Here is a 15,801-nt window from a genome sequence, read left to right on the forward strand (position 1 = left end):
CGCCTGTGAGCGTCATATGGATCAAAATGGTATTCAGCTATTTTCAGCGATGAGAAGTGGAACCTGGATGGGTCAGATAGATGACGGTAATATTTTCACGGTTTGCGTAAGGAACTACGGACTAATTGTAGTCTCAGACAAGGCTCCACCGTCGCCGCAGTGGTGGTCGGCTGTAGTTGGTTTTCTGCGGCTCCTAATTTCGAGTCGCGAATGCGGGTCGATCTCCCCGTTAAAAAGTCTCGCCGCAGAGAGCAACAGACATACAACGGTACAATTATTCATTCACTTGAGTTGAGAAAAAAACTCATAGTTAAAAAAAATTGATTGCAGATGGTAGCATTACACACAACAAGCATTAAACAGAAACAAACTTCAGGGAAGGTTCACTTTACGTACACACACATTCCAACATGTACCAATTCGTTAGAAGTTCCGCAGAGGAATGTGGACGAGGTGCATGTCTGGTTTAGTAGTAGTAGTCATAGAAAAGGTGGTTGTTAACTGATGGTTTCGGCTGCATTCTGCTGCAATGGCAGGTATCAATAGCCTCTCTTAAAGGTCGCCAAAATGCTCACCATTACATACAGACATTAGAGCATAATCTATTACTATCAGGTGTACCTCTAGCTGGTCTCCAGTGGGAGTTACAGCAAGTATGCAGATCCTGCACACAACAGCCTAGTTTTATGCGCAAAATATTGAAGTTCCCGACTGGGCAGCCTGTGTCCCAATCTCCAAAATTGAGAATATTTATGGCATCTTGTCGAGATGTTTATGAACTGATATTATTCGTGTGTAAAAGATCTTGGAGCTCCCACTGAGAGTTATTGGCGCAATTTAGGCCGCAGATAATGCAAAACGTATTTTTTGCAATGGAAACCTGCATTGACTTACTGATTAAAGAAAGGGACATCCAACGATTTTTAATAATTTTTATTTTGTTGAAAATTTGACTTTGTCTAAACTTTTGCGACGATTGTTTATATGCTATTTTTGTTTATTTTGTCATTATGTTGTCCATAGAGTGTATAGTCTAATTTTATTACTTTGAAAATAAAGCACATGTTCACCCCAATAAGTGGTAATTAATTTGTGATTTTGCAATTAGTAGTTTTCAGACACTGTGTGATCTCAACTAGTGTCTAAACTTTTACGGTGCACTGTAAATGTCAGTTGATGAAGTATTGATGCGTGATTATAATCATTCTATCTTCTTTTTTAAACAGACTTTCCAAGCTTTAGGCTGGTGTTTAGCTATTGCTTGCAATTTGGCAATATTGTATGGAGCATACGAATGGAACCGGGGAAATCTACCCAACAGAGCCATAGACGCATTATATGCAATGTTTCATAGGACTGCTTGGGCTTTGGGTATCGCCTGGTTAATATTTATGTGCATCACAGAAAGAGCCAGTAAGTATATTATTTTTCATTGAAAAACAATATATATATTTACAGAATGTTTATCGTCCTAGCGCCCACAAGGGTGGGGCTAACAGGGCCCCGGGATGATTCTTATACTTTTTCGTTTTTTCACGCTATAAATTCACTATAAAAGGGCCCTTGAAAAGTCTGGTCTGGCAGCCCACCAAAGTTCCCAGCCTTCGGGCCCTGCTCCAGAATGTGGGGGCCATGTTTATCACATAAAACTTTGCGAAAACTTTTTGTATCAAATTTCTGCAAAACGACTAAATATTTTAAATTAATTATCACAAAAATTATAAACTTTGCCTGGTTTTAATTTATACAAAAACTGCCACGTTTTCAAGACAAACAAATTCAATTGGTCGAATGGTCGACGCGTTTCGGCTCTTCAATGGAGAGCCGTCATCAGGACCTCGTGGTCAGAATTCACACGAATCAGTCGTGGAGGGGTGATGTTTATGTCTGGTCGTCCGAAGAGTTCGCCTTTGCATTTGCTGCGTCCGAGTGGTCTTTGGATGCGAATTGGGGAGCCATCTGTTGCAAAGTGTTGCAAGTTTTGTCACTTCAGCTTGGACAGGCTTTATTAACCTCAGTCGTGACAAAACTTTCAACACTTTGCAACAGATGGCTCCCAAATACAAAGGCGAACTCTTCGGACGACCAGACATAAACATCACCCCTCCACGACTGATTCGTGTGAATTCTGACCACGAGGTCCTGATGACGGCTCTCCATTGAAGAGCCGAAACACGTCGACCATTCGACCAATTGAATTTGTTTGTCTTGAAAACGTGGCAATTTTTGTATAAAATAAATTTCAAATTAAACTTGAGTTGAACTCATCTAATTACCAAGAAATTTAAAAAAATGTGCCACTCTAGCGCGCATACACCGGATGAGTGAATTAATTTAAAAGGAACAAATTGTGATAAAATAAATGCGGTTTGCAGGAAGGAGATCGGAGATATATATATGAAAGCGTTGAAGTATTCAACCGCTTTGGGATCTATAAGCAAGAAAATCGTTACGAAAGTCACCGATAGATGGCATTGACATTTAATAAATATATGAATGTAAATTAATAAATATATCATGTAAATTAGGCTACCGGCATCGAAGAAGAATCCACGTGCATCCATCTATTTTATTGACGTCCTGATTGGCAAAACCATCTTCAAATATTGCATGTTAGCACGCTCTATCGGCTTTTTTTGTAACTATGTTTTTTTAATCTTGTCTCTCTGATCTCCATCCACGTGCGAACCATAATTTTTTGATGTCAGTACATCTTTTAAATCATCTGACGATACGAGATGCATCCTCAAGAAATTGCGTAACGAAATGCTTTAAACGCCCGTATCCACAAGAACTATCCAGAATATATCCATTCTGATGTCAGCGGATAGATCTCGTTAAGACAAATCCGATGGTACCGCACTGGTTTCAATACCTTTTCCGGTATGGGCACCAGGCTTGCTTGTCACACTCGTAAAAAAATTGTTTTGCGCGACATCCCGAGAGGTTCTCAACGCAAATGAAAGGCAGTCACATCGACTTATAGATAATTTTGAGACAAATCCGATGGTGCCACACTCTTGGTTTTCAATACCCCCTTCCGGTGTGGACACAGGCTTGCTTACCGCATACGTAACGAAATTGTTTTTCGTGATATCTCGAAGTATTCGCAACGCAAATTAAAGGTAATGGTAACGTTTGATAGATGTTCTTGCCACAAATCCGATAATACCCATTTGATTAAGTCAGTACGTACCACGCGGTTCAAGGCACAAACAACGTATTCACGTCAAAACTTGCAACCGTGTCTATGGCACAGCCTACCCCCCTTTTTTTAGAATAAGGTATTTTTTAATTCATTTTAAATGTTTTGGCGTACTTTTGACGCACCCGGTACTTTGTAAAATCCGGTAATAATCTGTTTAACTTTTCTACTACGGTTTCCAGGCATTGTAGTTTTGGAAACTCTCTAGGATATTACAACGGACTTGAGCAAAGAATGTAAGATATTGTCACAGCCACATACTACTGTCATACAAGTTGTTCCAGGCACTGTTCAAAGACGCTTATTATAAGCAATTCGCTGTATGAACCACAGCCAGGGTTGGGGTAACTATGATAGGAAACCAGGAAAATTCCCTGAAGCTGCTACAGAGGGACTTGAAATCAACTGATTACATTACATTACATCGGTGTCATAGATGGATTTATCATTTCATGCACCAAGTTATGTCACCAATGTGTTGGTTGTATTTGTTTTTTTATATTATAGATCTCTTGAACAAGTTTCTGTCGTGGAGTTTTTTCATTCCGCTTAGTCGTCTATCATACTCAGCTTACATTTTGCACTTCCCAATTTTATGGCTGAGAAACGCTACCCGAAGAGAAAGGTTACGTTTTCACCATTACGAAATAGTGAGTATATAAATAGTATATAAAAGATCCTATAACCATTGGATGTTCTTAACCATGCAATATTCCCGTTAGCTATTTTTGGCGAATAAATATTTATGAGTCAATTTACTACCAAACAACACGCATAAGTTACGTTAAACAAAAAATTGAGTGATATATAATTTAAAATTTTGTGATTTTTTTCGTGTGTTTGGAGGTCACCTTTTCAGCTGCCATTGAGGGATCGGTGCAAAAAATAGAAATTGGAATAATTAGAGGATGATTTTTCCTACTTTTTTAAATCACTCAGTGTTACTCGGTTGCGATTTACTAGAGAGTAAAAATCTCTGATAATGTTTCTACATCCCTTGTATGGCAAAATTAACTAATAAAATTAATTAATTGCGTGTTTGCAAACAACCAATTCATGGAATTATATTAATTTTTTTCAGAGCGGTGGAACTTTAATCATCATCACTCAATTTATTAGCATTGCACACCTGTTTGAAACATATACAGAGCATATTTCATTATTTGCGTAAAAGTACAAATTTAACTTTTTTCTGCTCAATTCCCTCTTGACCTTTGAAATTTAATATCTCGGACAATACTTGACGTAAGGGAATAACTTGTTTTTTACATATTTCTAAAAAGAAAAATTCGTGTCTAGTTATGAATATATGGGATGAAAGAACATATAAAATTGCTTTTCTTTTAATTTTCTCAAAAACAATTTACAGTATTTATGTAAAATTATAATGGTATGGATGCTTGCTTCATTTAAAATGTGTTTTGCAATTAGAAGTTTTGTGCAATTACTATTAGAAGGGTGAGCGGCAGGAAATTTTTTGGGCTCAGGCCCAGTTGTAGGCCCATCTGCTAAGACTCCATGGTGTCACCAATTTCGAAAACTAAGAGCATTTTGTTTAGTTATAAAATTATTTAATAAGAATTTTCGAATTAAAAATAGACCAACGGGTCGAGAAGTTTGATGATATTGTTGATTTTGGGTTCGCTGCTGACAAAAAGTCAAGAACCCCTGTATTGCAACAATGAAAATGGATTTGACGGCGAACCATTAATTCGATGTTGGTCATTTTTCTTTACAGATCAACGAATTTCTTGGAATTCTGATAATGACGTTGTGTTTCTCGATCATCTTCTATTGCATGTTCGAAGGTCCATTTTTGCATTTAGAAGAAGTATGGTTTCCCAAAAAGAGCAAATTGAAAAACAAAGACGAGAAAAATTGCAAATTATCTGATACAAAGACATCGTCAAAAGTGGAAAATGGAACCTCGAATGGACAGTTCAATGATAAAATTTGTTCCGTGAGACTCTGATCAGAACGGATCAGAACAGATATATTATACATATTTTCAAATCATAATGATTCTACAAATCATATAATGTATAGGTCCACACCATAAAATATATTCTTTGTTAAAATATTTCAAAATCATTGTAATAAAAATAAACCATCTTGTTTTTTTTAAAGCTTTTTTTATGTTCCGTTATTCAGTAGTATGTTTGGCATCACGTAGAAACTTTATAATTGCGTTTATGACCACTAGATGGCAGTCTAAACCAAAACTTTTTTTTTTTAAAAAACAAATTAAACTTATTCGATAGCAGTTTTAAACTTTCTTCTTACTCTATAGTACGGAATTTCGAACAATATTTGTGGTTACTTAGGGGGATGATAGATGGCAGCGCTGGAGTGAAGAATCGAATTATTCCGTAATAATCTAATAATATTTTGCATTTCTGAAAATAGATGGCGATATTTTTAAAATACAGTGAAACTTCGCTACAACTAGCGTTGCCAACCGTCCTTCTTTTTGATGTCATTTCAAGCGTCCTCCTACGTTTCGGAAAATTCGCCCTTTTGTCCTGCTCTTTTCGGGTTTTCTCGAATTTTTTTTTTTTCTCCACTTTCAAACATATATTTCTTCATTGATATGAGTGTTTTGTGTTTTTTTCCCACACGCATTCACCTAAAGCCGTCGAAATTCCCAGAATATTTTCTGTTTCTGCTTTTTTAACGGTTCTGTTCTAGAGTTGGGAAAAATTGTTGTTATGACCGCTTTTATTGGTCGTAATAGTGGCACCATCTATTAGAGAAATTGAGATAAATGACATCACTAAGGGTGCGTGTGCAGGCTTTCTCCTTTCTCATTTTATGAATCTGGTAACCCTAGCTACAACAATACTCGATATAACGATAAATACACACAACGATATTCTTTACTACAATAAATCCCTCTATAATGATATTTTTGAAGGTATTTTGCAAGGCTTCAATGATACTTTTTTAACATCTCGCTCAAATTTACTTTCAGTATACAGGGTGATCCAAAAGTCAGTTATTATTTAAAAGTTAAATAATTCACGGAATAATGTACGTAGAGGGATAAAAATTGACACACATGCTGGAAACGACATGCGGGTTTTTTTAAACCTTAGAAAATAATTAAAAGCCAACTTATTTTTTTTAAGGTTTTTGAAACCTTAAAAAATAATAGCGAACAGATGGAGCTTCATCTGACCAGTGTTTTTTAACAGTCTACGTACATTATTCCGTAAATTATTGAAATTTCAAATGTTAACTCACTTTAGGATCACCCTGTATTTTTCAACTCGTCACCTGTTTCTGTTCTTCCGAGGGTGTTTGTCAACCAATATCGGCATTTTGTACCACCTGATCATCGAAAGTATTAATGAAGAGTTGTTGATATATATTGCTACCTTCTACGTAAGACCCAAAACTGTTATGCGGTAAACCCTTTTACAGAGGCAATGCATCTTACTGCATTTTAAATATGAGCTATCAATTCCAATTTTTTACGGCAAATCAATGCTTTGAAAAAAAAGCCCGTTCAGAGGAGGAAGGATTCGTTGCCTTTGTAATCCAGTGGTCTAATAGGGGGCGCTCACACTCCCTTCAGCGTATAAACATTGTTTACATTCCTAAATGTATTCCAAGTATCAAAGCTGCCAGAAAGAAACTCTTAATGCAGTTTGCCCAAGTACAGTAAAAGTCCGTTATAACGAGTATGGCTTATAACGACAATCTCGATACAACGAGTAATTTGCAGGTGATTCTCACAGAGCTAATGTTACAAAAAACATCCGCTTATAACGAGAAGTCCGTTTAACGACAACTTTTCCTGTGATTGTGAGCTGTCATTATAACAGACTTCTACTGTATAATAAAGGAATTTTCAGCAGGCCCGTAACCTGCCCCGGGGCCTCGAGCCGCATGGGGAGGGGGGGGGGGGGCTCAAAAAATATACGCTTATTTAGCATAATAATAGTCTTTTCAAGCTTTCCCCAGGAAAAGTCTGCACTGGGGACCCCGAGAAGGCACCCTACGGCCCTGGAATGCAGCGTCTCTTGATTAGTCGCAATGAACCAATACGTCACTTATAGAAAAGGTACTTGGAGAAGTTTAATGTGTGTGTGTGTGACGTGTTTTTTTTTAATCTATTTAATTACAGCCGAAATTCCATCTCTGCGATGGTGTAGTAGGTAGGGCAGTGTTTCCCAAAATGGGCGATGGAATAGGGTCCAGGTGGCGGTAGAAGCTATGGGTATGTTAACGAATCAGATAAACCGACATTTTTATTCGTTAAATCGAGGAAAATCGTTATATCGGGGTTGATATTAAGGACGGGTTCACACTGGACCGATACGATGAGTGATACAACGGCAATATTGATACGAATTGGTTAAAAATCTGAATTTCAGGTTTTTTAACCAATCCGTATCGATATCGCGGATTGTATCGTTGTAGTATCAGTGCAGTGTTAAGCCGTCCTAACTCAAATGTATACACAGAAACTTTCAAAAAAATCGGAGTTTGTTACATTGGGGTCCGACCATAATAATTGTCTAACGGAAATTGTCAACGTATGTAGTAGTACGAAAAACAACCAGTATTCTGAGATTGTAGCAGCAGTATCTGTTCCAGAATAAAAGTCCGATTACTGTTCAAGTTTTGGTTTCATTGTCGCTAACCCTTTACGACCCAGAGGATTTTTCGGTACTTCGTTGGACGTTTATATTTTTGAATAGCTCGCAAGTTATATTGAGAAGCTACTTATACAGAAACAGAGAAGATCTCGACATGGGACCGCAAAGGGTTAATACCAGGGCCGCCCTTATTACCAGATGCGGGGCCTGGTGTGTCTCAACAATTTCGGGAACCAAAATTGTTTGAGACCACCTTTCCCGATTTTATATATTTTGTGGAGAGGGGAATAGCACACATTCATCATTTTAGAATACACGGGAAAGCTGAGAAATATCGATGCAAAAATGAAAGAAACACAATTCCCGAAACTAATGAAAATTCTAGAATAGAGAAAAAATTCAGAATTTACAGAAGAAAACATTTCCAGAGAATTAATGAAAATTCAGAACCAATGAAAGAAGTGATTCCAGAATTGATGAAAGAAGTGATTTAAAAAAAAAATATATATATATACAAATACAAATACAAATACAACGCCACAACAGGCAAAATGCCCAACGAGGTGGCTGATAAAAAGATGCCCATAAAAATATGGTTGTCATATGTTTCAAAAATACAGCAACCCAATTAAAAATGCAATTAACACAAATTACAAACAATATATACACATGATAAAATATTATACATAATAATAATTATAAATAAAATATTATATATATTTTTTTTTTTTTTAAAATGAAATTAATGATTCCGCAATCGATGAACATTCAGAATTAACGAGAAAAAAAAAATCCAGAATTGATGAAAATTCACAATTAATGTAAGAAATTATTTAAGAATTGGTGAAAGCCTCCAATAATTTACCGTGAGTGCGGCGCCTTACAAACCCCGAGCCCGGTGGGACAGCACCTGTGGCACACCCCTAAGGGCGGCTCTGGTTAATACATATCTTTTCGGTTTCCTATTGGTATATAGTTCTTATAACTCTCTACCTTTAATAGGGTTGATGTCATTAATTAGGAATTGATGTTGAATCTACAGGGATGGTTCTTATACAAATCGGAACCGGAACAAAAGCGGTTTAATTGGATGTTCAACAGAACAATAAGAGCGAAATTTTTTTAGCCACGTCTGATGATTGTTTTTGTTTTTAGTTCGGAACAAGTGGCTCTGTTCTAATATGAAGCGACTTCTCGTTCCAATAAAGTTCATATTGAGTTCGGTCATTCAGTCAATATTATGATAGGTTATGTTTTTTGTTTGTTTGTTTTTTGTTTTACTTTTTTTTCGCAACGACACGGCAGCTCAGAGAATTATACAAGAGCCAAATAATAGAATGATTGTAATTAAACAAAACTTGCTCAAAGAAAATCATCTACGAACAAAAGTGGGTCAATAAAGGGCTGGTGAATAAGCTGTTATTTACTTCTGGGTGATGGTAGGTTTACCTTAGGCATCTCTCTACTTCGCTCTAATCTTTGATGAAGAAAAGTGAGAGTGAAATAGCCATTGGCGAAAAATTGAACGGCAGCCATCACAGAATAAAATATGTCTCAACCATTTTTCCATTTGGTTACCTAAAGTGGTTCTCAACCCTTTGTCACCCGCGACTCCCTTGCCTAAAATCATAAATAGGCATACACAGCTCACCACGATGCTCCTGACAAAGGTTGTCGACGTCCCTAGAAGCCGCGGCGCACACTTTGAAGTGACTTGAAGTCATAAAAATCACACCCATGTCCTAAAAACTTAACTAATAATGATGATGACAACGATGAAGAGACCATTCGTTCTTTATTTTGCGGGACATGAGCATTTTGGATGTCCCTTCGTGCTCGTTTTGTCTGGCTTTTTTTGAGAAAAATAATTTTAATCTTTTTAAATCAAGAACTTTTTATTATAACGTAAATCGTGTGTGTCGGCAGAGTTAATCGTCTGGAAGAAGTATCGTCATCCTAGTAACGTGTTTTTGTGAGTTCTCAGTATAGTATAATGTTGTATGATGTATCATCGATATCACTGGCATGTTTTTACGTTATTAAACAAATTTGGTTTATTTTTCTGATATTAATTTATACAGTGGAACCTCTCCTTTAACGAACACTTCCCGTAGCGGACACTTTTCTGATCCCGGTCCCATGGAATAAGGCTTTAATGTATTTCAACCCCCCCGTTAGCGGAAGCTCTCGATAGCGGACAGTAAAATCAGACAAACTAATTTTTTTTCCAAACTCTAAATATTTGTGGAGTTTTGTTCATAAATCGAGAATTTATCATATTCAAATGGTTATTCGGGGTGCATGTGTGGTGTAGCAGTAGTAGGTAGGGCCTCCAAAAAAAATGGCTCGGGGATCCATGATGTTCTTAAGTCAACCACCTCGTTGGGCAATTTGCCTGTTGTATTTGTATTTGTATTATTGATTACAAAATTTTTTTTTATTAAGTTCTGGACGGACCGATTGGGTCCCTAAGAGCTGCAGTGTGTATGTTTTATTCTACTGTCTTTATTTTGCATATTATTTGTATTCATGTATTTGTGTGTGTTGCTTTGCAAATTAAAAATTAAAAAAATAATAATAATTGGGATTTATGCATAATCACCGATAAAAGTGATAAATGCAGTGAAATTTAATCAAACTTTGTTTATCGAGACGATTGATGATTATGCATAACCGCCAGTGTATCACTTTTACACACGGTAACATATGGGAACCAATTGCTGCCGAAGGCAAACGTCGTATAAATGTGAAAGTCATATAAACGAGGTTCTACTGTATATAGTACCTCCCCAATAGAGAACACTCCAAGTTAGTGGACAAAGTTTTGATCTCATGGGTTTTCGTTATCGAGAGGTTCTACTGTATTAAGTTATTTTTTAATGATAATAGATTCTTCATGTGTAAGTCATATTTCGAAAAGAAAATGAGAAGCGCATTCGAAACAGTTTGCGTCATATCTTTCAGGGTTGGATCAATTAAAATTCTGAAGACATCGCCATCTTACGTCTGTGCATAACCATTTGATGAATTCTTAATTCAATCTTTGTCCTTCTTTTCAACTATTGCCGCTGGTGTTTATTAATTGTTTCTCGTTTCTCTTCACTTCGGGTCTCTTTGCGTGAATCATTCTGGTCTTCGATACATCCTTGAATGAATAACACATAACCCACGACGCCGAAATTTCGAGTTCTGGGTCGCAATTTTTGTTCGAGAATTTCTGATTTTCCACGAAGTTGCAATTTTAGATTCTTGTCAAGACAGCAATAAGTATTTACCACACGGAGACGAAGGGAAAATTCAATGGCTTCAGACGAAAAACTTTCGCTTTCCTCGACACGTATGATTAGCTTTAATTGAGCTCCGCCCCACGAGACGCTGAATCTGGTTCTTCACCTGGCATAAATCAAACTCATACGTGGTTGTACGACCGTTATTATTACTAGCCATTTGGGAGCCGTAAAGCTTTCAATCCTTTACCAACTGTATTTCGGTACACGCGAGATCAAAAAAGAGATAAAAATCTTAATTTTGAAGAGAGAGATACGCCGACATAAAAGCACTTACTAATTACAAAAATTCCGCAAAGCCGGTTTTTATAAAAGAATGTCCACACGCGGGAAACTGGCCCAAAAAAGAGCGTAATTTTTTTAACTACTGTATCAGTTTTCTCACTTTAAGAAGGTAAATTCATACATTCGCGTAAGTCCATACTTATACACTAAATTGTATAACTGTCTATCTCCGGCCTGTCCGGGTGTGTCCGGTCCTTCAATGTTCAATGTATAACTGTCTGGATAAATCGTAGTCTATAGACGGTCAAGAACAAATCTCAAGACGATCTACCGACTTTGCTACGTGTCAATACAAATACAAAGGCCACAACAGGTGAATTGCCCAACGAGGTGGCTGAAAAAAAAGATGCCCATAAAAAATACGGATGTAACGAATAAAACTAAAATACAGCAACCTAATATAAAGGCATATATCTCGGAAATATAGTTAATGATATACGAGGTGTCCTGTAAGTGCCTTCATCTCATCAACAGTCCGTCGTAGGGGTATGATTTCAATTTAAAAAAAGCTCAACAGTCGTTCAAAAATTATCCTATACCAGTTTTGAGAGTGAAAATACAGTCTGTAACAAAGTAAAAAATATATAAATTTTTAATAAGGTTCCCCTTGTGCTCTAACTTCCAATCAAAAAGTTGTTGCCCTATATCTCTGCCGAGGCCAACAGAAAAAATTCCACGTTTCTAAGTGTAATATTCAAAGAGATATTCGAATTCGAAAAACAGAAGAAATTTGGGAAAGAACAGTGTTAAATGCGGGTAAAACGGTTTTCCGTTTGTGAAATTGTCAATGAAGAAAATATTGATAAGTTATAAATTATGTTTTATGATAATTATGGATATAATTTATACTCATGTCATATATTTGTCATGTGCAGCATTTTTTCCGTGAACTACATTTCAATTCACTGCGATTTCCAGTAGCCCTTCATTTCTCGCCCTTTGACGATTTCTTTGTGATTTTAGCATTAATGGTAAGTGATTTTTCTTGCTTATGGCAACGCTTTTGATGACTACTCATTGGTGATGTCCCGTATTTTGTGTTTTAAGATCCCAATTTTCATATTTCTCTGAATGAAATATGGTCACTTAGTCATAATGAACGATTTTTTCACGAAATCGCTTTTTGTTTGCTGCGAGTTTTGTTGCGACTCTTTATTTCCTCACCTTCCTTCCGTTAATTTTAGCAATAATAAGCAAATTTGTCAAAAATTGTATTTCTTGGCTACGATTGGCGATATCCCGTATTTAGGATCGCAATTTCCCGTATTTTTCTTGATAAGGTATGGCTACCTTAAGCATGAACGTCCAATTGTTTTATTTGAACCCATAAGGATATCCTTTATATAAATTACAACAGTTGAATAATTTTTCATACAGTTGGAATTAAATCATCATCGATCTGTTTGTCGACCACCGTCCGTGGACCATAGGTTGAGAAACGCTGCCTTAGGTGATATCTAACGTTTGTATTATCTAGATGTTTGCAGCAATATTTTAGAGATACCTGTGGACACGAATCGCGTGATTTTCGACTTACCTTGAAGCAGTGGTTCCTAAAGTGTGCGTTAATGAGCTAGGGGAGGAAACGAAGATTCTCCAAAGTGAAAAAATGAAACGCCCGAACAAGAAATTTAGTTTCATTTTTCGCAACGTAAGTAAAAATATGTCAAAACTAAAAAATGTCTGAATTCAACTGAACAACCACTTACCGTATCATACAATGTAGTTTTATCAAATTCTGCGTGTACAATAATCAACAGGTCGTATTTATACGGGGGGATTCAGAAAGAATCAACCGATTATGAAATATTTTTTATATATTTTTAAACATTAAAAACACAAAACGCGATTAGTATGTCAATGTATAAGGGAAATATCTACATTTTACATTATAAACAATTAATGAAGCTAGTGTGTCGTTTACGAAGTTCTTTTTTGATGAAGAAAAGAAGTCATTGAAAACATTGGGAGGGCTCAAAAATATCGGGAAGGAGGGGGGTTAAAATTATTGAGGGGAGTACACCGAGTACTCGCTATAATAGAAAAAATTTCAGCAGATAAAAAATAATTTTGTATAATATAGTAAGGGTGGCTATGCTATAACCATGAAAACGTTATGAATATTGAAAATAATATACAAATCAATTAAAATTATTCTTCCTACAATAGTTAACCTGAAAATATTGTACTCGGCCCCACGTCTAGTAATATGGTGACCCAGAGTTTGGTTACCAAGTTATCCATTCTGCGCCATTACGATGCGCAAAATATGCATTCCGTCCTAACTTGCTGTGTTGATGACTCCGGCCATAGGATTCAAAGCTAAAAAGGATGTGGATAGTTTGAAATCTCACAACAAAACAGATCTGCCAGCTACAGGGCGTCCATAATCAAAAGACCCTACTTTAAAGTAGCCTACAGGCGAAACCAGTCATCAGAAAAGTGTAAAATTTTGTGGAGGACTTCATGAAGTGATGGAAATTTGTTTCAGGGGAAAAAAATTAGTTGCATATGTCGTCACCAGAGAGCGTTTCACTTTGAATACCTATAGTAAACATGAACGGGAGTAAGGTGTTTTGCATCAGTCCGGGGTTGTGAGCGGTTCTATCTATCTATAGTAAACTTGTAAATTTATGTGATGTCAGCTGTTATAAGACCTAGAAATATCCGCGGAGATCTTCTTTCTCAATGTGTTTGCTGCTCACAGTGACGATAATGTACGAGATCGCGCTTTCTTGGTTAAATTGTTACCAAAACTGCAATCCCGTAGTAACTGCTCTACGGAAATATCGGACTTGGAAGAGGATTCGAAAAGGTCCAATGTATGTTAGAAACCTTCGGAGCATGATAACGAAATTTGAAACCACAGGATCGTTGACTGTTCGTCCTGGAAGAGGAAGAAACCCCGTTTCTATAGACGCAGTACAGGAGGTTTCGCTTCAGGTGGAAGAAGGCAGAGCTTCGAATTCTCGTGGTGCAGCAGGCGTGTAGCACAGGAATTAGATAGGCCACGTTCAACTGTCTAGAAGACCATGCGGAATATCCTCCGATATTATCCGTACAAACTTTAACTTGTGCAGCGGTTGCTTCCACATGATTATGACGCTCGACTCCGTTTCTCACTGTGGTTTCTAGCTCGCGTTGGGGTGGATTCAGAATGGCCTTGGAATATCCTCTGGACAGACGAAGCGCATTTTCACTTGGATGGTGCAGTCAATACTCACAACTGCCGAATTTGGGAACCAGAAAATACACACGCTATCTTAGAGGTTCCGTTGCATTCACCAAAAGTGACGGTTTGGTGTGGATTTAATGCGTCATTTATTCTCGGTCCCTACTTCTACGAGGCGTTACGCTCTACAGGTCCAGTGGCATGTTCGATCACCGGGAAGCGATATGCATTGCTGTTACAGAACGAAATTATTCTGGCTGTGCAAGCACGTCACTGCCTTGCAGACACAATCTTTATGCAAGACGGAGCTCCTTCACACATTGCGGTGTGTGTTAAGAATGTTCTTAAAACACATTTTACAGAAGAGCGTGTCATCGGCAGGAACTTCCCTAATCTATGGCCTCCCCTATCCCCGGACCTTAATCAATGCGATTTTTGGCTTTGGGTGCATTTGAAACGTCTGATAAGTCGTGACAATCCAAGAACTTTACCTAACATTAAAGGCGGCATCTCACGCCACGTGCTGAACATTTCCCCGCACACACTTCGGTCAGTTGTGGAACATGCCATCTTGCGATTTCACATGGTATCTGAAAATGATGGCCATCATGTGGAACATGTTTTGCTGCTGTAACAATTGGAAAAGTGTTAAACAATTGTTAAAATTGTAAACGTTTTTCTAAATGTGTCATTTCTTAATAAAAAACCTTCTGGTGGTGACATTTGCAACTAATTTTTTCCCCCGAAACAAATTCCCATCACTTCATAAAGTTCTCCACAAAATTTCAGAACTTTCTGGTGACAGGTTTCGCCTGTAGGCTACTTTAAAATAGGGCCTTTTAATTATGGACGTCCTGTATATAACGAAAAATAATTTGATTTAATTTATCATTGATTACGGAAATAAAAGCATATCCATTAACAAAAAATAAGAATGTACTGGAAAATGGAACACGTGGTCACTGGATATGATGATGTGGGGGGTTAAAATTCTTGTCAAAATGCGGTCGCGTTCCAAAAAGTTTGGGGGAACCACTGCCTTAAATGAATCAACAAGAAATCACAATTTTTGGTCATTGTTCATTTCGAATGTATCAAGATATGAGTTGATAACTCAAAGAGTTCAAGGTCCTCAGGAATATTTAGCAGTATTCTCAGCTTTACCCTTTACCTACTTGAGGTGTCAAAAGATAAACACAAGTTTAAAGAGTTCATATTCATACCTCACACCTTTTGTGTGACTAGCAT

At 37.1% G+C, this 15,801-nt stretch overlaps 1 protein-coding gene across 1 annotated transcript in view; it reads left to right on the forward strand.

The window, feature by feature from the left end:
- The window catches only part of LOC149067620 (nose resistant to fluoxetine protein 6-like), a 29,423-nt gene extending 24,095 nt beyond the window's left edge, over window positions 1-5,328 (forward strand). The window contains exons 13-15 of the mRNA XM_089252468.1: window positions 1,227-1,413; window positions 3,713-3,855; window positions 4,944-5,328. Of these exons, the coding sequence (XP_089108594.1) occupies window positions 1,227-1,413; window positions 3,713-3,855; window positions 4,944-5,177 (564 nt within the window). The 3' untranslated portion in view covers window positions 5,178-5,328. The remainder of the gene's footprint in view (window positions 1-1,226; window positions 1,414-3,712; window positions 3,856-4,943) is intronic.
- The last annotated feature ends 10,473 nt before the right edge of the window (window positions 5,329-15,801 follow it).

This window comes from Pholcus phalangioides, unplaced genomic scaffold, assembly GCF_987345545.1.
Source record: "Pholcus phalangioides strain wild (caught in Gottingen) unplaced genomic scaffold, Ppha-v1.0 ptg000029l_1, whole genome shotgun sequence".
In the NCBI taxonomy this organism is placed as follows: domain Eukaryota; kingdom Metazoa; phylum Arthropoda; class Arachnida; order Araneae; family Pholcidae; genus Pholcus; species Pholcus phalangioides.